At 71.7% G+C, this 22,711-nt stretch overlaps 6 protein-coding genes across 6 annotated transcripts in view; 2 read left to right on the top strand and 4 right to left on the bottom strand.

Moving 5' to 3' along the window:
• Positions 1-1,095, bottom strand: part of AURANDRAFT_66337 (hypothetical protein) — a gene marked incomplete at both ends in the record, with an annotated part of 1,541 nt that extends 446 nt beyond the window's left edge. Inside the window, one exon of the mRNA XM_009041459.1 lies at positions 68-1,095. Within this exon, the coding sequence (XP_009039707.1) occupies positions 68-1,095 (1,028 nt within the window). The remainder of the gene's footprint in view (positions 1-67) is intronic.
• A 1,505-nt stretch (positions 1,096-2,600) lies between these two features.
• AURANDRAFT_66336 (hypothetical protein) lies at positions 2,601-3,854 on the bottom strand (the record flags this gene model as incomplete). The annotated part of the gene is made up of 1 exon (XM_009041458.1): positions 2,601-3,854. The coding sequence occupies one exon, from the start codon at positions 3,852-3,854 to the stop codon at positions 2,601-2,603; it is 1,254 nt and encodes a 417-aa protein (XP_009039706.1).
• A 646-nt stretch (positions 3,855-4,500) lies between these two features.
• AURANDRAFT_30753 (hypothetical protein) lies at positions 4,501-4,827 on the top strand (the record flags this gene model as incomplete). Its single annotated transcript, XM_009041486.1, has 1 exon — positions 4,501-4,827. A coding segment is annotated over one exon (327 nt), but the record flags the coding sequence as incomplete, so codon positions are not given.
• A 5,053-nt stretch (positions 4,828-9,880) lies between these two features.
• On the bottom strand, positions 9,881-13,639 carry AURANDRAFT_66334 (hypothetical protein; the record flags this gene model as incomplete). The annotated part of the gene is made up of 3 exons (XM_009041457.1): positions 9,881-10,059; positions 10,284-11,842; positions 12,873-13,639. The coding sequence occupies 3 exons, from the start codon at positions 13,637-13,639 to the stop codon at positions 9,881-9,883; spliced, it is 2,505 nt and encodes an 834-aa protein (XP_009039705.1).
• Positions 13,640-14,733: 1,094 nt separating this feature from the next.
• Positions 14,734-16,803, top strand: AURANDRAFT_66333 (hypothetical protein; the record flags this gene model as incomplete). The annotated part of the gene is made up of 1 exon (XM_009041487.1): positions 14,734-16,803. One exon carries the CDS (start codon positions 14,734-14,736, stop codon positions 16,801-16,803), a length of 2,070 nt encoding a protein of 689 aa, XP_009039735.1.
• An 857-nt stretch (positions 16,804-17,660) lies between these two features.
• AURANDRAFT_66332 (hypothetical protein) lies at positions 17,661-20,576 on the bottom strand (the record flags this gene model as incomplete). The annotated part of the gene is made up of 1 exon (XM_009041456.1): positions 17,661-20,576. One exon carries the CDS (start codon positions 20,574-20,576, stop codon positions 17,661-17,663), a length of 2,916 nt encoding a protein of 971 aa, XP_009039704.1.
• Positions 20,577-22,711: the final 2,135 nt, after the last annotated feature.

Here is a 22,711-nt window from a genome sequence, read left to right as displayed (position 1 = left end):
GTCGCCCGCGTCGCCGACCGCGTGCGCCTGCAGGCCCCGCTGGGCCCGCGGGCCCTCGCCGCCGCACTCGACGAGGCCCCAGGTGTTCCGCGACAGGTCCAGCACCTCCAACGCGTCCGGCGGGCACAGCGCCCCGCCCGCCTCGTCGCCGCCGCCGAAGACGACGAGCTGCTCCTCGACGATCACCGCCGCGTGGCCGTCGCGGCCGGGCGGCTTCGGGTCGTCGATGTGTACGCGTTTCCAGGCGAGCGTCGCGGCCTCGTCCGGGTCCTCGGGCCGCGGGAACTGGAGCTTCCAGACGTCGTTCGCGAAGCCCGAGGCCGTCCGCCCGCCGAAGACGACGACGGCCTCGTCCTTGTAGACGGCCAGCGCCGGCGCCGCGCGCGCCGGCGGCGGCGCGCCGGCGATCTCGGGCTTGAACCACTCGCCCGACTCCAAATTCAGCAGGTACGCGGCCTCGTCGTAGTCCTCGACCTTCCGGTTCCCCTTGTACGTGCGCCGCGCCTCCGTCGCGCCGCCGTAGACGAGGACGACGGAGCCCAGGTAGAGCATGGCGTGGAAGGCCCGGGGCCCCGGCGCCTCCGGGCCGCCCTTGTTCTGCGACATGGCCACCCACGCGCCGTCCTCGCCGTCGTAGACGTGCTCGTCGTCGAGGAACCCGTCGCCGCCCAGCCCGCCGTAGAGGCACACGTCCCCCGACGCGTCGTTGAAGACCATGGACCCGCCGATGCGGCCCTGGGGGTTGTCCATGAGCATGCAGCTCACGATCGCGCGCGTCCGCGGGTCCGCGGCCTCCCGGTCGCCGCCGCCGCCGTCCTCCTCCTCCTCCTCCTTCGCCGCCGGCCAGGCGCTCTCGAGCTGCGCCTTCGCCGTCTCCGCGTAGGCCCGCTTCTTCCCGCGCGGGTCGAAGACGAAGAGGAGGTAGTAGCCCGTGGCGACGAAGGCCGCCGCGAAGACGAAGACCATGGGCAGCCCCCGGAACGACAGCGACACGTCGCCGTACTCCGCGGGGCCCACGCCGAGGTCCTCGAACTCCTCGTAGTGGCCGTAGTCCACGAAGTGCTGGCCGTGGCCGCCGTACCCGAGCCCCGGCATCGTCGAAGTTCGACCGCGGGTGGGCAGCACCAGCGCGGCGGGACGCGGGCAAAGTGGCAGCGCCTCGACGACTTCAACGAGCAGTCTCGCCGCGACGCACCAGCCGCAAGTGCGCAATGCGCACCGTCCTTTGGCTCGCTTTCATCGCGGCGCGCGGCCTCTCGTGGGCGCCGCGCCGCTCTTTGGCACGACCCCAGCTCCGGCGCCATGCCCAGGTCGTCCAGATCGACGCCGACGGCAAGTCCTTCCCCGTCGCCGGCGCCAACGGCAAGCCCTGGGCCGTCGGGACGACGGCCTACGAGACCATCAACACGGAGCAGTGGAGCACGTACCTCGCCGCGACCCGCGCGGGCACGCGCCTGAGCCGCGTCTTCCTGCCGGCGTCCGTCAACCCGGAGTACCTGAGCTACACGAAGTGGCGCGCGCTGCAGCGACTCCTGTCCGCGACGGTCAACGTCTTCGGCCTCCAGGCCATGATCATGGCCGTCGGCCTGCGGGATTCGCGGGCCGTCACGTCGGGCAAGGTCGTCGGCGCCGCCGCGGCCATCGACTGGGTCCTCAAGGACGCGCTCGGCAAGGTCACGCGGCTCTGCTGGGCGGGGAAGATGGGCCGCGAGTTCGACGGCGACGCGAAGCGCTGGCGTTTTAGGAGCTCCCTCCTCTACGCGACGGGCAACGGCCTGCAGATCGCGACCTTCGCCTTCCCCGGGGCCTTCCTCGCGCTCGCGACGTTCGCGAATTGTTTGAAGCAGATTTCGATGCTCACGTCGACCGCGACGCGGTCGGCCATCTACCGCTCCTTCGCGGCGACGGAGGCGACGAACAACCTCGGCGACATCACGGCCAAGGGCGAGGCGCAGATCGCGGTGGTGGACTTGGTGGGGCTGTCCGTGGGTCTGGGGATCTCGAAGGCCTTCGGCCTGGGCACGGCGCTCGCGAACCGGCGGCTGCTGCTGGGCATTTATGCTATACTCTCCCTGGCGGAGATCGCCGCCATGTACCGGGAGATTCGCTGCGTCGTCTTCCGCCAGCTGAACCTGGACCGGGCGCTCGCCGCGTGCGACGCGTTCGTGGCCGGGGAAAGAATTCTCTCGCCGGAAGAGTCCGCGCGGACGGAGCGCATCCTGCTGAGCGCGGCCGTGCGCCGGCGCGACGTCTTCCGCCCGGCCGCCGACGTGGCGTTGCACGTCGGGACGGAGGAGCTCAGGGACGCCGTCGAGGCGTCCGGCGGCGACGAGTTCCTCGTGCTCCGCGCGCCGTCGTCGCGCGGCGGCGGCGACACGCGCGTGGTGATCCTGGGCCGCGACGCCGACGACGACGCCGTCCTCGACGGCCTCCTCGCGCGGGCCCTGGCGCTCCGCGGCGAGGCCGCGGGCGACCGCACGCCCGCGAACCTGCGGGAGGCGCTCCGCGCCGCGGGCTGGTCGACGGGCAGCTTCATGCTCCCGGACCTGCCCGTGCGCGCGCACTGGAAGGACACGTAACGCTCGACTTAGGGCCCAAAGCTACTGCGTCGTCACGGTGGAGTTGTCGTCGTCGGAGACGCCGCCGAAGAGGCGGCCGCGCGCGCTCTGCTCGTGCTTCGTCGGGCCCGGGCGCAGGGGCTCCACGGGCGGCGGGAGCATCTCCTCGAGGAACGCCGACGCCGACGGCCCCGCCGGCTCCGGCGGGAAGTTCTCGTCCACGCGGCCGAGCGGCGCCTCGCGGCCCGAGGACGCGGGCGCGTCGCGCGGCGGCGCGGGCGCGGGGTCCGTCATCGACGCCTCCTTGGGCTTGCGCATGGCCTTGGGCATCAGTTCCTCCTGGAAGCCGCCGTCGATGGCCCGGTTCACGAACTCGGACACGCCGTTGAGCTCGGACTGGTCGTAGCCGTCGCCGTTTTTCACGCCGCGGAGCTTCGGGTCGTACTCCTCGGGCGCGAGGCCGTGCTTGTCCAGCAGGTCGCCATCGTCGTCGAACTGGCCGCAGAAGACGTCCGACGCGCACATGGCGACGAAGGACGTGTTCTTCTTGAGCTTGATGAGGCGGATGCGCTCGTTGAGGTGCTGGATCTCGTTCTCCAGCAGCTGCTTCTCTTCCGCGTGGCCCTTGGCGACGCGCTCGAGCTCGTCGATCTCGCGGCGCTGGGCCAGCAGCCGCGTCGCGTAGTTCTCGCGCTCGAGCGCCGCGCGCTCCTTGTTGAACTTGTCGTCCTGCGCCTCGACCCACTTCCGGCGGTAGTCCTCCGCCTTCTCGTTGGCCTCGACGATCTTCGCGTGCGCCTCGGCGGCGGTCCGCGCGGCGTCCTCGAGCTCCAAATTGAGGCGCGCGATCTCCTTGCGCAGGTCGTCGTTGACGCGCGCGAGCTCGGCCTTTTGGACGTCGAAGCGCGCCCTCAGGTCGAGGCAGAACATGTCGTGCTCGGCCCGCTGGGCGTTGAGCCGCTCGCGGCAGGCCGCCTCGGCCCGGTCGCCCTCGACGTTCATGACCATCTGGAGCAGCTCGCCGCACTTGAGCACGCAGTGCTCCGTGTCCAAATCCTCGAGCTCCGTGCCGACGACGGACACGAAGTGCTGCCGCGGCACCTGGGCGCCCCCGCGCTGGGGCAGCTTCGCCATGAGGGACCCGTGGCCCACGTCGGGCACGTGGGCCTCGAGCTCGCCGCGCTCGAGCATGTGGGCGCTGTTGCTCACGCGGATGAGGGCGCTGTCGAGGGCGACCATGAACTGCTGGACCAGGTAGGGGTCCACGCGCGGCGTGCAGCGCACGGCGAAGACCATCGGGCAGCCGCTTTCGCGAACAAGGCTGCGCGCTGGAACCGGGTGCGGCGCGGCGGGCCCACGGGGATGTTCCACCACTCGAGCAAAATTGGGAGACGGTGGTTACAGCACGGAGCAGATATCGAAAGCCGCGTCATGGGATACGGGCCGCCGTCGAGAAAGATACGGAAAGCCCGGGGCGACGTTTCCCACGACTGTAAATGACGTGAAGTCTGCAGCGTTCCGAACGTGCAATTGCTGGAAAAGGGTTGCCGGAAGCCTAGGAGCAGCCCAAACTCGGCCGAACCGTTCTCTCGCGCCGTCGCCCAGCGCCGCGTCGTCGCACGCGCGGCACCGAGCACCGACCGCCATGCAGCCCATGCCGCCGCCCATGGGGCCCAACGGCATGCAGCAGCCCATGATGCCCATGGCGCCGCGGGGCATGCCCGGCGGCATGCCCGGCATGCCGCCCATGGGCATGCCCATGCCCGGCACGCCCGAGGCCGCGTTCCTCGCGGCCCAGTGCGGCGGCGCGACCATGATGGGCCAGATGGCCGGCGGCCCCATGCCGCCGGGCATGAGCCCGGGCATGCAGATGATGAAGCCCGGCGACAGCGAGCGCGGCATGAAGGACGCGGCGGAGATGCTCCACAACGCGGCCATGGTCATGAAGCGCCGGCGCTGCATCGTCGCCGTCGACGAGGTGCCCGGCTTCGTGCGCACGGTCTACACGCTCCTGCGCGTCTGCGACCCGGAGATCATCGCGTGGTCCGAGGACGGCACGCAGATCGTCATCAAGGAGGCGGAGCGCTTCGCGTCGGAGATCTGCCCCAAGTTCTTCCGCCACCGCAACTTCAACTCCTTCACGCGCCTCCTCAACATGTACCAGTTCCACAAGGTGCCCTCGGTGCAGCGCGACTCGAAGGACGTCTGCTTCGAGCACCCGCACTTCCAGCGCGGCCGCGACGACCTGCTGCCCCTCGTCCAGCGCAAGGGCGCCCAGACCATGCGCGAGGAGCTGATGGCCCGCGAGATGTGGGAGCGGTCCGCGCTCGGCGGCATGGCCGGCGGGCCGCTCGACGCCGCGCTCAACCCGATCCACCCGATGATGCAGCAGCAGCAGATGATGCAGCAGCAGGCCGCGTCCATGGGCCAGCCCGGCGACGCGTCGAACCCGGGCTCCTGGATGCGCCGCATGTCCGAGCTCGAGGCGGAGGTCCGGACGCTCAAGGCGGAGAACGACCGGCTCCGGAAGATCGAGGAGGAGACGAAGCTCCTCAAGGAGCAGATCAAGGCCAACGACGATCTAATCGCGTCCCTCCGCGCCAGCGCGCCGGCCCAGCCGTCCCTCGCGGACCTCTTCCCGGGCACGGCCGACGACGCCGCGGCCGCGGGCCTCCCGCCGCCGCCCGAGGGCCTCGAGGAGGCCATGTCGACCATGGGCGGGCCCATGATGATGATGATGTCCATGATGACCAACGCCATGCAGCAGACGCTCCAGAACCAGACCGACGTCCAGTTCCCCAACGGCGCGCCGACGCTCGACGCGGCCGCGTTCGCGGCGCCCGCGGGCGCCGCGGCGGCCGAGGCGCCGGCGCCGGCCGAGGCGCCGGCCGAGGACGCGCCGCCGGCGAAGAAGACGCGGACCCACTGATCCCCGTCGCCCCGCGCGGCGGCGCGCCCGCCTTCCGCCCCGCCCCGCTCGCCCGCGACCCGAGGCTGTCTGTGTTACCCGAGGCTTTGTCGTTTTCTTTCCTTTCCCGGCGGGAGGCCGTTTGCGCACGCGTGTGTCGGCGCCTCGCGAGGCGCGCGCAGCGCCGCGTACGGCGAGCCGCGCGTCGCCGCAGCTCGACTCAGTTCTGCGGCAGCATGATCATGCGCGCAGCGCTGCTGCTCGCGCCGGCGGTCGCGTTCCTGCGCGCGCCCGCGCGCCAGCCCACGCTCCCGCGCTCGTCGACGACGAGCGAGCCCACGACTTCCGAGCTCGCGGACGCGACGGCGCTCTCCGACAGCTTCGACGGCGCGGTGCAGGACGCGAGCCAGGGCCTGCTCAAGTCCATCGGCGACGGCAACCGCATGCTGCGCCTCGACTTCGACACGTCCATGGGCGACGCGACGTACACGCAGCTGAAGCTGAGCCTCGACTTCGCGCGCGACGTCGCCATCGAGTGGGCGCTGGAGCTCGAGGAGGACGAGACGCTGTGCCTCTTCTTCCCCGACGCGGGCGCGGCGGCGCTGGCGAAGAAGGACTGGAAGCTCGACGATTTGGACGAGGCGCTCGTGCCGCCGAACGTGCGGCTCGCCGGGTTTCCCCGCGACAAGCTCGAGAAGGGCGACGCCGCGGTCTTCGTGCTCTGCCCGCGCGCGCCGGAGCGCGACGCGTGCGAGGCGCTCGTGCTCGACTGCGGCGAGAAGAATTTGCCGATCGCCTTGTTGAATCCGGAGCTCGTGGACATGGGCACGACGGGCTACGGCATGGCCGGCCGCATGTTCAAGGAGCGGCTCTTGGACAAGCTCGCGCCGTGCTACTACCTGCGGACGCTGGACTGGGGCGCGCTGGCGCGGACGTACCCGCAGCGGTACACGGTCTGGCAGGAGGACTCGAGCGTGCCCGACGGCTACCGCTTCCTGCGCAACTTCGACCGCCAGCCCAACTCGGAGGAGCTCGAGGACCTCTACTTCGAGTGCAACCCCGTCGAGGGCGAGGGCGACCCCGTCGCGGGCCTCTTCGACGGCCTCGGCAAGTTCATCGACGCGTTCGGGAAGATGTAATTCTCACCCGTAAAGGCGGGCCAGGTGGTCCGTGGACGTCGCGCGGCCTTTGAGCGAGAGCGCGGACCGCTCGTTGAGGTGCTTGAGCTCGTCGTAGGACTGGTCGTCGTCGCCGCTGCCCCAGGCGTTGATGGCGCTGGCCTCCTCCTCCTGGCGCCGCGCCTCCGCCGCGGCGGCCTCCTCGGCCTCGGCCGCGCGCCGCGCCTCGTCGGCGATCTTCTGCTTCTCGTCGCGGATGCGGTTCACCTTCTGGAAGAGGCGCGCCTGCATGCGCGCGCCCATGGACTTCTCGAAGAGCATGGAGTCGAGGTGGCTGAGCCGGGCGCCCTTCGGCTTGGGCTGCTTCTTCAAAGGCACGGAAGATCGCAGCCCGAACTCCGGCGCGCCCGACGCCCCGTTGAACAAGAAATCCGCCGTCAGGAAGGGCCGCCGGCCCGTGAGCTTCTCCCGCTCGAGGCGCGCCGCCGACGCCTTGTCGTCGCCCGCCTCCAGTAGCCCGTGGAACGCGTCGAGCGTCGACGTGTCGCCCGACCGGAGCTGGCGCGAGATCGAGCCCATGACCGCGACCTTGTCGGCGACTGGCGTCGGCGGGAACGTGCGCTCCATGTAGGGGTGCCAGACGCAGGGCACGCCTCTGGTCGGGTGGCCCCGCTTGCACCGCGCGTACTTGTCGTAGGGGAGGACGATGAAGTCCCGGTGCGCGCGGATCGTGTCCGCGTCGTAGACGTCGTTGATGGCCTTCTGGTCGTCGGACACGATGGTCTCCGGGCCGAGCTTGTCGCGCCACTCGCGGAGGAGGTCCACGCCCTTGTCCGTGCGCCAAATACAATAGAATCCGGGGCAGAGGCCGAACGACTTGGCGCCCTGGAACCACGCGCCGAAGTCGCGGGAGAAGGCCGCGACGGGCCGCTCCGTCGCGAGCTGGACGCCGGCCTTGAGCTTGCGCTTCCGCCGGCGCTGGAGGTCGGGGATGGGGTCCGAAATCCAGAACGCGTCGACGTCGCTGTGGATGACCGGAGCGCCCACGGGCGCCGCGAGCGCCTGTGTGGAAACCAACCACTGGTTTGGGTGGTCCCGACCAAACTTGAGAATTCTCTAGCTCGGTCAAATCGAAGTCGATTCGGCTGATTTTTGGACGGATCGATCGCTCTCGTCGAGTTCTCGAAGCACGGCCGAAGAGCTTGTGTCAAAACATTCGAATATGCTCACATTGAAGTCGGGTTGAAGATTTGGTTTCGGCACAGGCGAGCGCGACGGCCGTCACGAAGTCGAGGCGCGCGCGCCAGATGTGGGCGAGCCGGCGCATCTGCCTGCCGATGGCCTGCTCGTTGAGCAACGCGTCGTTCGGGAGGTCCGCGCGGTACGCGCCGACGCGCAGCCGCGAAAAGCGGAGCCGGATGCCCCGGAGCGCGTCCTCCGCGGCCTCGTCGAGGCACAGCACGTGGAGCATCGTCGCCGGCCGCGCGAGGGCGATGGGCTCAAAGTGCTCCAGCCACAGCTCCAGCAGCGGCGCGTAGGCGCCGTCGAAGGCGACGCAGACCTGCACGTCGTCCTCGTGCTCGATCTCCTCGTTGACGCCGACGCAGCGGCGGCTCACCCAGCCGCACACGGGCTTCACGATGCGCGCCCGCTGCTTCGACCCGAGGTAGCGCTCCTCGGCGACGACGACGACGTCGCCCCGCGGCAGCGTGACCAGGACCTCGCTGTCGAGCTCCACGCCCGCGCGGACGACGGCGCCCTTGCCGACGACGCAGAGCTCGGGCTGGCGCTTCAGGAGCAGCCGCTCCTGGGCCAATTCGAGGCGCCGCGACGGCGTGATCATGCCGCTCGCGGCTCGGCCATTGGGGCCGCCCGACCAGGGGTGCATGAGTAAGCACTCGCGCGCTACGGAGTTCCCATGCTTCCCATGCTGCCCCAACGGCAAGGTCGACCACGAGCTGGCTCCGATCCGCCGAGCGCTCGTCGATAATCGACGCGGCGCCACGGTGGTAGAAAAACGCTGGGCAGCTTTTCAGTGGCGCGCACGAATCCGCACAGCCCCGAGCCGACCCCGTGCGCAGTCGCAGGCATGTGCCTGCCCCCGGACCCCAAGTCGGCCGTCGTGGCCGATGACGACTCCGACGGCGCCCCGGAGACGCAGGCCGCGGCGCCGGCGGCGAAGCGGGGCCGCTGGGACCTGCCCATGCCGCGCTTCAACGCCGCCCACAAGCCCTACCCCCTGGACAAGCGCCTGAACCTCCTCTTCGAGGACCTGCCGGGCGTCCAGCTGAGCCCGCTCTACCTGCTGGAGCTGCCCATCTTCGCGTACCTCGCCTACGCGTACCGCGCCGAGTTCCGGACGTGGATGCTCAAGCCCATGTTCGCGCTCTACCTCTTCCGCGAGTGCTTCGGCATGTCTTTGAGCCTGCACCGCTACTTCTCCCACAAGGGCTTCCAGTGCGGCCGGGCCGCGCAGTTCGTGCTCTGGTGGCTGGGCTGCATGGCTTCCCAGGGCCCGCCGCTCTGGTGGGCGTCGAAGCACCGGCGGCACCACGCCAAGTGCGACACGGAGGAGGACCCCCACACGCCCGTCTGCTTCAACCCGCTCTACGCCTGGGTCGGCTGGACTTATTTACCGGGCGCGGAGGGCCCCTTCGGCCGCGGCATCGACGAGGAGTACGTCGGGGACCACATGAAGTTCCCGGAACTGGTCTACGGCGAGACCTTCCACATGGTGCCCGTCTTCGTGACGCACGCGATCTGCTACAAGCTCGGCGGCGCGCCCTACGCGATCTACATCTCCATGCTCAGCGGCATGGTCTGCCAGCTCGCGACGATGTACTTCAACGTCGCCTTCCACACGCCCGAGGACGGCGGCGCCCACGAGGCCAACGGCGAGTGCCACGCCCGCGACATCCCCCTGGACCCCCTGTCGAACGTCTTCGGCGAGGCCTACCACGCGTGGCACCACATCCACCCGCGCGCGCACTGGCGCCCGGGCATCGACCTGCCCTACTTTTTGGGCATCTGGCCCATGCTCAAGCTCGGCGTCTTCCGGGGGCCCAACATCATGCACAAGGCCAAGCTCGCCGTCTACGGCTTCGACCCCAAGACCGGCGAGAAAATCGACCCGAAGAAGACGTACTGATCGACCCGCGCCGCGCTCGCCCCGTTCGCTCCGACGCTTCACCCTGGCGCCGGTCCCCGCCGCCGCTTCGAGCGGCCGCGGCAAGAAGACCACCCCGCCTCTCTCGTTTTAAGAGCACCATACTGTGTATATAAAAGCCGAGCCGCACCTAGACCCGCTTGCGGAAGCGGACCTTGATGCCCTTGGGGTTCTCGACGGTGAGCGAGACGCCGGCCTTGATCGTCGGCGCGAAGCCGGGGACGTCCTCGAGGACGTAGCGGTCCAGGAGCCGGCCGAAGAAGACGCGCATCTCGAGGAGCGCGAGCGCGTAGCCGATGCACGTGCGGCCTGGGCAGCAAAAGGGTGATTCAACGTCGCTTCAACGTGAGTGTTCCGCGCGCGCGCGTTCTGGAAAAAGCATCCACGCTTCGAGACCGTTCCGAGAGATGATCGCTCGTCCAAAAATCAGCCGAAACGAGTGGAAAACGGCCGAGATCGGAGCCTTTGAAGGTGGGAATTTCGCTCTCTTTTGCTGCCCTGCGTGCGGCCGCCGTAGCCGAACGGCAAAAAACCCTGGCTCGCGAGCATGACGCCGTCGGAGCGGTGCGCCCGCTGGTGGGGCAGCCAGCGGTCCGGGTCGAAGGCCGCGGCGTCGTCGCCCCAGAGCCGCGGGAGCCGGTTCATCAAAAAGAAGGGCACGAGCACGCGCGACCCCTGGGGCACGCGCTTCTTCGCGCCGTGGTCGTCGACCAGGTCCGTCGCCTTCGCGCACTGGCGCGTGACCATGGGGATCACGGGGTACAACCGGAGCACCTCCATGACGACGCGTTTCAGGAGAGAGTCCGACCAGTCGCTCTTTCCCTCCGAGAGCTCCGCGCGGAGCCGCGCCTGCACGTCCGGGTGCTTCGCGAGCATCAACGCGCCGTAGCAGCAAAAGTAGGCCGACGTGTCGTGGCCCGCGCCGACCAGGGTGACCAACTGATCTAGCAAATCGTCGTCCGAGAACGCCTCGTCGCCGTCGCTCGCGACGAGCGCCGTGAGGCAGTCGTCGGGCGCCGCGCCCGCCCGCACCATGGCCCGCCGCCGCTCGATCAAGGGCATGAAGACCTGGCGCCGCACGGCCGCGCACGACGCCGCGAGGCGCCGCACGCGCGGGAACGCCCGCGACATCGGGATGTTGTAGAGCATGTGCTCGCCCACGACGTTGGACCCGAAGCTCACCTCCGTGGCCACGTACTTGGCCACGGCGCCCCGCGCCTCGTAGCCCTCGAGCTTCCAGGTCAAAATGTCCTCGCCGATCATCGCAGAACAGAACGCGCGCAGCGTCGCGATGTGGAAGAACTCCTGCACGTCGATGTCGCAGGGCCCGTCGGCGAGGCGCGCGTCCCAGAGCTCGTCGGCCGTCGAGTCGAAGATGGCGGCGATGGACGGCGCGTGGGCCTCCAAGCGCGGCTTCGCGAAGTACTTTCCCAAAACGCGGCGCGCGCGCGCGTGCTTCTCGCCCATGCTCGTCACGAGGCCGTCGCCGAACACCAACCCGAACTTGTCGCGGTAGTCCTCGCCCTTGGGGAAGGCCCGCGACGACCCGAGCACGGCCTTGGCCGCCGCGGGAGTCGCGACGACGCACATGGGCCGCACGCCGCCCGGCCAGAAGAGGAACAGGCCGTCGCGCTTCTTCGCCTCCCGCAACAGAAACCGCATGAAGGCCGGCGCGGCGACGACGGCGTTGCCGAGCAGCGGCAACGTCGTCGGGAACGGCGCGCTCGGCCACGCGCCGTAGACGCGGAACCGCAAAAAGTACTGGTACGCGACCGCCGCGGCGACCGCGGGCGGCGCCATCGCCGCGGCCCACGTCGCGCAGGCGCCGACGTCGTGCGTGGCGGCGATCGCGGCGACGACGGCGGCGACGGCGACCGCTTCGCCCCCGCGCCGCGCCGCCGCGCGCCGCAGGGAGCCGCAGAGGCTCTTCGTGGTCGTCTGCAGGGACGGCGGCGCGGGGTTTTGCTTGCCGCGGCCCATGATTTCGAGCTCATCGAGCTTCGACGCGGAGAGGATGGGTGGCAGCATCGTGGCTCGGGCACCGCGCGCCTGCTCCCGCGGCTGTGTCCTTCGGGATGACCAGCGTCGACGTCTGTGATTTGCTGGCCAATCAGCTGTGTGTGCAACGGCACTGCTCGATAGGGTCAACAATCCGTCTGAGCCTCCAGTTGAGCCTCCGGGCGGGATCCTCGGGTGTGCACCCCCTTCAATAACTTGGTCAACAATCGCGTTGCAGCTCCAGAATATCGAAGCGATGATGCTCATCAGCCTCTTCCTGGGCGCGTCCGCGCTCGTCGCGCCTGCACGCCGGCTGCCCGCCGGCCCGCGGAGAAGCGCGAAGCACGCGACTGTCATGAACGGCGGCGCGGCGGCGCTCCTGGGCACGGTAGCCCCAACTCTTGGCATCTTCCAGCGTCCCGTGGCCGATTTCCGAGAGGTTTTTGACCGGGAAAACGATGAAAAATCGTTATCGACGCACCTGGTAGGCATCTTCACGAGCACGGCTTTGTACGCCGCCTCGCTGCCCGCCGTGATCAAGCGAACGAAACAGGGCAGCCTCGGCGAGCTCAACCCGCTGCCCACGGCCTTCGTCGTGCTGAGCACCATGGCCTGGGTGCAATACAGCCTCAGCGTCAAGAACCCCTTCGTGCTCATCTCGAATCTGCCGGGGAACGTCGCCGCGATGCTCAGCACGGTCCTGATGCTGCCCCTCATGAAGGGCAACGCCCAGCTCGGGCAAGTCCAATGGACGCTCGTCGCGGGCACGGTCGCGAACCTGCTCATGTGGTCCTACATGATCTTCGCGGGACTGAGTCCCGTCGCGCGGTCGCAGATCCTCGGGCTCTACGCGTCGGCGTTCTGCGTGATTCTGTTCGGGTCGCCGCTGTCGACGATCGCCAAGGTTATCCGGCAGCGCAATTCGGCGTCGATCCTCGCCGCATTCACCTTCGCACAAGTCGCGAACTGCAGCCTGTGGGCCGCCTACGGCCTCTGGGCGGCGAAGGACGTCTACGTCTACGGCCCGAACATCGCGGGCCTCGCCCTCGGCCTCGCCCAGCTCGCCCTGCGGATCATCTTCCCCGCGTCGGAGGACTGAGGGTAATCCGCGGAGACGTTCCTACGCTTCGGACGCCGCGCGCTCGGTGGCGCGCCGGGCCTTTTGCGCGGCGTCGTTGGCGGCCGCGAGGGCCGTGTTCTCGAGGACGTCCCAGTGCGTCGCGTGCCAGAGGTTGGCGACGACGAGGAGGACGTCCTCGGTGAGGATGAGCTCCGCGACCTTGAGGTCGCCGTCGAGGGCGCCGTCGGAGGGCGCGTTCGCCGCGGCGAGGACCGCGGCGACGGGGATCGCGAGCTTGGCGAGGATCTGCTCCGCGGCGCTCCGGAGCGCGGGGCTCTTCGCGGCCGCGGCCTTATAGACGGCCTTCCGGAGCCACGTGGTGCAGGGCGAGAGGCCGACGTAGCCGACGAGCCCGCTCAAGGATCCGGACGCGACGCGCTTTTGCGTGGGCGCCTTGACGCGCGAGGGGAGCGTCGCGGACGTCTCCGCGTTGAGGGGCTGGAGGCCCTCGGCGAGGGCCTTGGCGACGAAGCGCGCGCCCTCCGGCGGGAAGGCCTTCACTCGGCCGCTTCGAGTATAACAGCCCGCGAGGCGCGCGAAGAGGAGCAGCAGGTCGTCGCGCGTCGCGTCGTCGACGGCCGCGGCGGCGCCGAGGGCCTTGGCGAACGCCGTCACGGCCTTGCGGTGGAGCTTGTCCTTCTTCTTCTCGGGGCCCCGGACCCGCGCCCGCAGCTCCTTGGCGGCGAGGGCCGCGAGGGACTCGTCGGCGCCCGTTTTGGCGTGGAGCGCGAGGCAGTGGACGCACAGCTCCGTCGCCGCGTTTTTCGGCATGGGCGTGAGCTGCGTCGCCGACCCGAGAAGATGCGCCCACTCGTCCGGGAAGCGCAGCGCGTCGGCGTCGTCGAGGGCCTGGTAACGAGTTTTCGTGGTTTTCGCGGTCAGAATCTCTCGAAAGTCGTCGCGGCCGCCGGACGCCGATTCGCACCTGGAAGACCTGGCGGTAGCCGACGTCGAGGAAGCTCAGGTACTCCTCCGCGTCCGTGGTCGACGTCCACTGGTCCGCGAGCTCGAAGACGCTGTTGCAGAACTCGTCGCGCGTCACCTTGCCGTCGTCGCCCGCGTCGGCCTTGAAGTCGGCCTCCAGCGCCGCCGCGATCTCGCCGGCCTCGAGCTCGTCGCCCGGGTCCGCGAGCTTGAGGAGCCGCGCGTAAAAGGCCCCGTACTCGCGCCGGTCGAGGCTCGCGTTCTTGTCGCGGTCGTCGTGCGCGACGGCGCCGCGCCACCAGCGGTCCAGGGCCCGGCAGACGCCCGCGTCGTCGCGGAGCGCCTCGCGGAGCGCCATGTTCTCGTCGCTGTACAGCTCGAGGTCGCCCTGGTTCTGCGGCTCCGACTTCTCCGCGTCGCTCAGGGACGCGAAGCGCGCCATGGCCGCCTCCGCCTTGGCCGTGATCTTCTTCCGCCGCTCGCCGCGCCGCCGCACTATCTCCTCGGCGCTCAGCGCCTCCTCCTCGACGGCCTCGGCGGCGCCCACGAGCGCCTTCTGCGTCGCGCACATCTGGAAGAAGAAGCTCTCCATCGTCCCCTCCGCGCCGCTCGCCGCCGACTCGCCGCCGCCGGCCGCCACGCCGCTCGCCGCCGGCTCGCCGCCGCCGACCGCCACCACGCCGCTCGGCTCCGACATGCTCTTCGCGAGCTCGACGCCCGCTTTGCCGCTCATCGCGTTGCAGGCACGCTTCGGGCAGCCCTAAGTATGCCCTATGTTCACACGATGAGGCCGACGCGCATCGCGTTGCGGCACGCTCGGGCAGCTCGAGGTAGATGCCCGATGTTTCAGTCGACGAGGTCGACGCTGCAGTTAAACATCTTCGTCCGCAGAGAACGATGGTCCAACACTGAGACGGGGCAGCCCGCTCTCTCAACCAACCATGGGCGACTGGATCGAGGCCGTCGATCCGACGCACCAGCAGCCCTACTGGTACAGCCCGAGCCTCAACGAGTCGACCTGGGAGCGGCCGGCGCTGGCGCTGCACTGGACGGCGCAGATCGACGACGCGGGCCATACGTATTATTACCACGTCGAGACGGGCGAGTCGCGCTGGGAGCCGCCCTACGCCCTCACGGTGCCCGCGCCCGAGCCGGACCCGGAGCAGGAGGTGCCCGCGCCCGAGGTGTTCTCGGAGCCCGAGGCGCCGCCGGCCGCGCCGCCCGCCGAGGAGGACTTCGGGCGCGGCGCGCCGCCGCCCGCGCCGGTCGGAGGCGAGTTCTTGGTCAACGAGGAAGACATCGCCGTCGACATCACGCAGCGGAGCGGCGCCTTCGGCGGCCGCGTCGCCGAGGGCCGCTCGGTCTTGGTCGACGAGGAAGACGTCGCCGTCGACGTCACGCAGCGGAGCGGCGCCTTCGGCGGCCGCGTCGCCGAGGACCACTCCGCGTTCCGCGGCTACCGCGCGGAGCCGCGGCCCGACCCGGAGCCCGAGCCCGAGCCCGCGCCCGCGACGATCGAGCGCGCGGCCCGCGGCGGCGTCGAGCTCGGCGACGTCGCGCCGGCGCCGCCCGAGCGCCGCCGGTCGCTCGTCGACGCCGCGCACCCGCACCTGAACCCGACGCAGCTCGACCACCTCGACCTCGACCCGTCGATCCGTCGGACGACAAAGGGCAAGGCCTTCACGAAGCCGAAGCAGGTCTACTGCCACCTCTGCGGCCGCGAGTTCGGCACGGCGTCGCTCAGGATCCACGCCAAGGCGTGCCTGCGCAAGCTCGAGGCGACGCAACGCGACCTTCCAAAAGCTCGGCGGACGCGGCCGCCGCGGCCGCCCGACGAGGACCTCTTCCCGCTGCCTACAAGCAGCGACGGCGAGGTCGAGTTCTTCGCCTACAACGTCGAGGCGCTGCGCATCTTCGGCGAGATCTCCGGCGACGCGAGCCGCCTGCGGGCGCTGCTCGCCGAGTCCGAGGGGCGGAAACGGGACGAGGACGCCGAGGAGCGCGCGCGGGAGGACGCCGAGGCCGAGCGGCGGCGCGGCGAAGCTCTGGAGGCCGAGGCCCGGCGCCGGGCCGCGTTGGACGCCGAGGCCGAGGCCGAGGCCGAGGCCGCGCGCCTCGACGACCTCGCGCTCGAACGGGCCCGCCGGGAGCGCGCGTTCCTCGACGCGGAGCGCGAGCGCTTGGAGGAGGAGGCCGCGCGGCGCGCGGCCGCCGAGGCCGCGGCCGTCGCCGCCGCCGCGCGCGACCTCCAGCGCGACATGGCCGCGGCCGCGCAGCGGCGCGAGGCCGACCGCGACCGCGCGGAGGCCGAGAAACTCCTCGAGGAGGCCGCCGCGCTGCGCCGCGACAACGAGGCCGAGGCCGCGCGGCTCAAGGCCGAGGACGACCGACAGAAACGAGCGGCGGCGGCGCGGCGCGCGGCGGACGCGCGGCTCCGCGAGGAGGGCCGGCGCGAGGCGGACCGGCTCGAGGCCGAGCGCTTGCTCCTCGAGGAGGAGCGGGACCGCGCGGCCGTCGCCGCGCGAACGCGCGAGGCCAAGGCCGCGGCGGACGAGGACCGCGCGGCGGCGGCGACGGCGGCGGCCGCCGCGATCCGGGACGCGGCGGACCGCGAGCGCCTGCGCCTCGAGGGCGAGCGCGAGGCCGAGCGCCTGCGGCTCGCGTCGCTGCGCGTCGCCACGGACGAGGAGGCGCGCCTGGGCGGCTGCGCGTCGCCGGAGTCCCGCGCGGCGGAGGCCGCGCGCCGCGCGCGCGTGGAGCGCATGCGCGACCGGGGCTACCGCCCGCTCCGCAAGGGCGACGGCCGCCGCGCGGCCGAGAACGGGAAGCTCGCGGAGGAGCTCCGCCACGAGGCCGAGGCGAACAAGACGACGCGCCGCGCGCGCGAGTCGATCCTGCGCCACAAGGAGATCATCGCGGGCCTCGACGCCGAGGCGCGCGACCTGCACTACCGCGAGTGGGACCCGCAGTCCCACGTCGACACGACGTGGGCCAAGTCCTACGCGCGCTAACGAGATCTAGGGCCGCGCGCGGTGCTTGGGGAAGATGGACATGAAGACGTAGGTCGCGACGAAAGACACGGCGACGGCGGCGAGCGCGCCGATGGCCTGGAACGTCTGCCAGCTCTGCTGCTTGCTCCGCTCGTCGAGCGCCGCGCGCGACGCCTTCACGGCCTCCTCGTTGGCCGCCGTCGCGTCGTCGAGCTTGCCCATGGCCGCGTTCTGCTGCTTGAGCTTGTCGTTGACCGCGAGGGAGCTCGCCTTCATCTGCGTCGTCATCAATTCCAGCTCCCGCTGCAGCCGCGTCGCCTCGTCCGCGTCGACCTTGGCGGTGTCCGCCGGTTTCGGCGCCGCGGCGGGCGCGGGCGCGCCGTCGTCCGAGAGGTCGTCCGACGGGAGGCTGTAGTCGTCGTCGCCGTCCTCCGGCGCGTCCGCGGGCGCGGCGGCGGCGGCGGCCGGCGCGTCCCCGGGCGCGTCGTCCGCTGGCCGCAGCGCCGCGATGATGCGCAGCATGGCCTCCTCGTAGGTCGCGACCTTGGCCATGAGCTGGGCGTCGTCGCCCGCGGCGGACTCGAAGGCCTCGATCTTTTCGAGGGCGGCCTGCGCGAAGGCCACGCGGCGGTGCTCGTCCTTGGCCTCGAGCACCTTCGGCAGCAGGCGCTCGAGGTCCACGCTCAGGCGCCGCGCCGTGATCGGGTCGGCCATGGCGGTGTGTTCGCGGTTCAAAGCGCTTAAAACGCCGCGGTCGTGTCGCGCCGGTTTAAACGCCTCAAATTGCCTCTAGCGCACAAACCATGCGCGCCGCGCAAAAAGCGCCGCGGCATGCGCAATTTCAGCGAATTGAATTCAAGGAGCTGTGCTAAGAGGTCCTAGATCTCCTTCTCTCGGGGCCTCGGCTTGTGCTTCGCGCAGAACCAGTCGCCGTCGGGGACGTCGGCGACGCCGGCGCAGGCCAGGCACCACTCCTGGGCGCAGGGCTCGCCGTCGCCCGCGCCGTCGCAGAGCAGGAGCTGCCCGCCGTCGGGCACGGTGCCGCAGAGCGTGCAGGCCATCGGGTCCGCACACATGGCCCCGCGCAGCTTGCCCTCGACGCGGCCGAGGACGCGCTTCAGCGCGCCGTCGCCGAGGGACGCGAGGAGCGCGTCGAGGTCCGCCGGCGCGGCGACCTCGCGCCACGGGTCGCCGGACCGCCGCTCGGGCTCGACGAAGACGCGGTCCCAGCGCTCGCCGAGGACCCAGTAGGTGCGGCCCGCGCCGTCGCCGCCCAGGGGCGACCGGCGGAAGCTGCCGACGGCGCACCGGAGCGCCGCGTACTTGCCGTTCAACGCGTCGTCCGCTTCGTCGTCCGAGTCGTCGTCGACAACGTGCCGCGCGACGCGGGACCCGCCGAGCGCCAGCGCCACGCGCTTCGTCGCGCGGGGCTCGCCGCCGAAGACGGCCAGCAGCGCGCCCGGCGGCCGCCGCGGCTCCCGGGGCGTTTCCGCCTCCGCGCGCCGCGCGCCGCCGAGGCGCCGCAGCGCGTCGACGGCGCGTGAACCGTCGGTCCGCGCGGCCGCCGTGAGCAGCGCCACGTCGCGGAGCGCGGCGCCGACGCCGACGCGGTCCGCGACGCCGAGCGCCTCGTAGGGCGCGCCGCCGCCGCCGCCCGTGTCGACCCCGGCGCACGCCAGCGCCGCCTCGCACGCCGCGCACGCCGCCTCGTCGGCCGCCGCTTCCCCGATCTCGTGGCGCGACGGGTCCTTGTGGTCGTGCTCCCGGCGCCGCTTCCAGAGCGCCGCGTAGGCCGCGGCGTCCCGCGCCGCGGCGCCGTCCAGGGGCCAGAGGTCGTCGCTTAATTCCGCGCTCTCGTCGACGCCGCGCTCGAGGCGCATGGAAGCCGCGTCGTGGAGCCGCCGCGCGAGCACGCAGCGCGCGAAGGCGACGAAGATTGCGTACCAGCCCGAGCCCTGGGCCTCCCGGAGCAGCTCGACGGCGTCGGCGACGCGCACGGCCGCGGCGTCCGCGGACGCCTGCAGCGGCGCGATTGCGGGCTCGTCGTCCTCCCGCTTCCGCTTGCCCGCCGCGCCGCCGGCCTTCGTCGCGCGGAAGCCGTGGGCCGTGCGCGGCAGGGCCGGCGCGTCGGCGACGTCGCCGACGATCAGCGCGACGAGCGTCCCGTGGAGGCGGTGCAGCGCGCCGCGCGGCCGGCCCCCGCGCTCCGTCAAATCCGCCTCGTAGGACGGCCACGAGGCGCCCCGGGCGCCCACGGCCTTGGCGACGGCGTCGCCGGCGCCGAGCCAGACGTAGGCCTCGCCCGCGAGCGCCGCGTCGACGTCGTCGCCGGACCAGGGCTTCGGGTCGCCGTCGATCCGCGCGCAAACGTACGTCGCGAAATCCCACGTGCTCAGCGCGGCGCCGACGACGTCCGGCGCCGCGTCGCCGAGCGAGACGACGGTTTCCGGTAAGACGGCCGTGGCGCCGCCGTCGCCGGCGGCGGGCGCGAGCCAGAGGCCCAGGGGGCACACGTCCGCGTCCGCGCCCGCGTCGTCGACGACGCCGCCGACGCAGAACCGCGCGTGGCCGCTCAGGCCCGCGAGCGTGTCGTACTTCTGGCCGCAGGCGTCGCAGACGAACTTGCCCGCGGCGTCGACCGTGGGCGGGCCCGTCGCGCCGCCGCGGTAGCGGCTCCCGCAGGGCCCGCAGAGCGTCGCGGGGCCCCGCGGGCCCGGGTTCTTGCCCTTGACGTCCGTGATCTTGCACCAGTCGCAGCGCCAGTGGCCGCCGTCGCAGCGCCGCGCGTGGCTCGCCAGGGACCCCAGCGTGTCGTGGGACCGGCCGCAGTGGTCGCAGAGGTACTTGCCGTCCGCGGTCTTCGTCGGCGGGCCCGTCGCGCCGCCGCGGTAGCGGCCGCCGCACGGCCCGCAGAGCGTCGCCGCGCCGCGCGGGCCCGGGTTCTTGCCGCCGGCCTCCAAGGCCGTGCACTCGCACCAGTCGCAGCGCCAGGAGCCCGCGTCGCAGAAGCGCCGGTGGCCGCTGAGCGCGCCGATGGAGTCGAAGAGCGCGGGGCAGTGCGCGCAGCGGTACTTGCCCGTCGCCGCGTCCTTGAGCGCCGGGCCGTCGGCGCCGCTGCGGTAGCGGCCGCCGCAGGGCCCGCACAGCGTCGCGGGCCCCCGCGGGCCCGGGTTCTTGCCCTTGACGTCCGTCGACTTGCACCAGTCGCAGCGCCACGACCCGCCGTCGCAGCGCCGGCTGTGGCTCGCGAGCGACCCCAGCGAGTCGTGGGGCCGCCCGCAGTGGTCGCAGAGGTACTTGCCCTCGGCGTCGCGCTTCGGCGGGCCCGTCGCGCCGCCGCGGTAGCGGCCGCCGCAGGGCCCGCAGAGCGTCGCCGCGCCGCCCGGGCCCGGGTTCTTGCCGCCGGCCTCGAGCGCCGTGCACTCGCACCAGGCGCAGCGCCACTTGCCGCCGTCGCAGAAGCGCCGGTGGCCGCTGAGGGCGCCGGACGTGTCGAAGAGGGCCGGGCAGGCGTCGCACTTGAACTTGCCCGACACGGGGTCGCGGACCGGCGCCGGGCCGGCCGCCTTGCGGCCCCTCGCCTTTGGCGGCTTCGGCGCCGGCGGCGCCGGCGGCGGCACGGCGACGGGCGGCGGCGGCGCGAGCAGCGCGTGCGGTGGCACGGGCACGCAGCGCGACTCGGCGACGACGGCGCGCGCCTTCGCGACGAGCAGCGCGACGCGGCCGCGGAGGTCCGGCGCCTCGACGTCTAGCGTCGCCAGCTCGCCGGCGAGCGCGAGCGACGGCGTTGCCATCGCTGCTTGGCGCCGCCGCGCGCGGCGGCGGGGTGATGCGTTGCCTTTCCGATTGAGGAGGCGGAGTCGCTTACGGACGCCGAGCCGGAGTGGGAGATGATGCGGGTCTTGGTGTTGGGATGTGATTCTTCAAGGACCGCGTTTCTTGAACTTCGAGAGCAGCCCGGCCCCGAGCTCGACGGGCTGCCGCCACTCGTAGTCTACTTCTTCAGCGGCGCGGTGTCGCGGCCCGCGTCGCCGAGGCCGCCCCAGGCCCGGGCCGCGCCGCCATGGTCAACCCCCTGGGGACCAAGGTCGATGGCGACGACATGGCGCAGCTCGCCAAGGCGCGCGTCCGCGCCCGCGAGCTCGACAAGGCGGCGCGCGAGCGGGGGAAGCTCCTCGGCGACGCGGGCGTGGCCCGGCCCCGGGCCTTCCGCGTCGCCGTCCTCGGCGACGCCGAGGTCGGCAAGACGGCCTTCTGCCGCGCCGCGGCCGGCGAACGCTTCGACGAGGACTACCATCCCACGATGGACGACGCCGGGCCCCGCGAGGTCGAGGTCACGGTCCGGGGCCCGACGGGCCCGCCCGCGCTCATCACGCTCGTCGACTGGGCCTGGGACCAGATGTACCAGGTCAAGCAGGTGGACCTGGCGCCGCACCTCGCGAGAGCGAAAGACGGCGGCGTCTTCGTGTTTTCCTACGCGCACCCGGACAGCTTCAAGAACCTGTCCATCCGCTTCCACGAGTTCGACCGCCTCGCGGGCGGCAAGCCGCCGGCGCTGTTTCTCGGGAACAAGACGGACGCGCCGAAGTTGCGGGTGAAGGACGGCGACGTCTGGGACGCCGCGAGGAAGCGGTCCGGCTCCGACTTCGCGGCGACGTGCTGCGCGAGCGGCGAGGGCGTCACCGCGGCCGTGGGCAAGCTCGCGAAGCTGCTCTTAGGTTTCGGCGACGACGAGTCCTGGGTCTGTCAAGAGGCGACGCCGGGCCGGAGCGACGCGTACGTGGTGCAGCTCGGGCGCCACGAGGCCTTCGCGCGGCTCGCGGGCAAAGGCGCCGACGAGCTCGCGGCGGAGATCTCCGCGCACCTCGGTTTGGATGATGGATTCGCGCCGTCCGAGGTCGCGGAGAAGGCGTTGGCGCACCTCGGGCTCAAGGCGGACGCGACCGCGGATATCCGCGACGAGCTCGGCCGCTGCGGCGTGCTGCTGGGCGTGCCCGCACTCGTCGGCGGCGACGACGGCGACGACGACGGCGACGACGCGCTCGGGGGCCTGGCCGCGGGGAAACGAGCGCCGGCCGCCGCGAAGGACGAGGCCGCGGCGCCTTCCGCGGCGGACCTGGCGCCGACCAGGGCAGGAAAAGAGAGCGACATTCCCAACTTCAAAGGCTCCGATCTCGGCCGTTTTCCACTCGTTTCGGCTGACTTTTGGACGAGCGATCATCTCTCGGAACGGTCTCGAAGCATGGATGCTTTTTCCGGAACGCGCGCGCGCGGAACACTCACGTTGAAGCGACGTTGAATCTCTCTTGTCCTGCCCAGGCGCCGACGTCCGCGGAGGCGACGCGCGCCGCGGAGGAGGAGAACGTGCGGCGCGCGGAGCGCCTCAAGGCCAAGGTGCTGGAGCGGGAGAAGCGCGCGCGCGAGGAGGCCGCGGAGAAGTCGGCGAAGAAGCGCGACGCCGAGGAGGCCGCGCGCGTCGCCGAGAAGGCCGTCGAGGCGGACCGTTTGGCGAAGACGGAGGCCAAGGCGCGCAAGAAGGCTGACAAGGTCGACCTCGCGCGGCGCATCCGCGCCGCCTTCGAGCACGGCTTCGGGGCCGCCGGCGACGGCGCGCTGACCTGCGCCGCGCGCGCGGCGCACGCCGCCGCGGCGGCGACGCTCGCGGCGGACGACGCCGTGCTCAACGTCGACCGGCGCAAGTTCGCGCGCCTCAAGGACGCCGTGTCCGCGGAGTGGCCCTCCTGCATGCTCCACTTCCACGACCACGTCGACGCGTCGCGCCGCTGCTCCCTGCGCCTCAAGATCCCCGAGGCCTGGCGCGACAAGCCGCTCGACGTGCTGCTCGACGCGGCGAACCCGAAGATCGCGGCCAAGGCGGCCAAGAACGCCCAGGGCGGCAAGCGCAAGGGCGCGCCGAAGCACGTCGCCC

The sequence above is a fragment of the Aureococcus anophagefferens genome, assembly GCF_000186865.1.
Source record: "Aureococcus anophagefferens unplaced genomic scaffold AURANscaffold_21, whole genome shotgun sequence".
Taxonomy (NCBI): Eukaryota; class Pelagophyceae; order Pelagomonadales; family Pelagomonadaceae; genus Aureococcus; species Aureococcus anophagefferens.
Note: the sequence above shows the minus strand (reverse complement) of the source record. Positions and strands in the feature narration are given on the sequence as shown.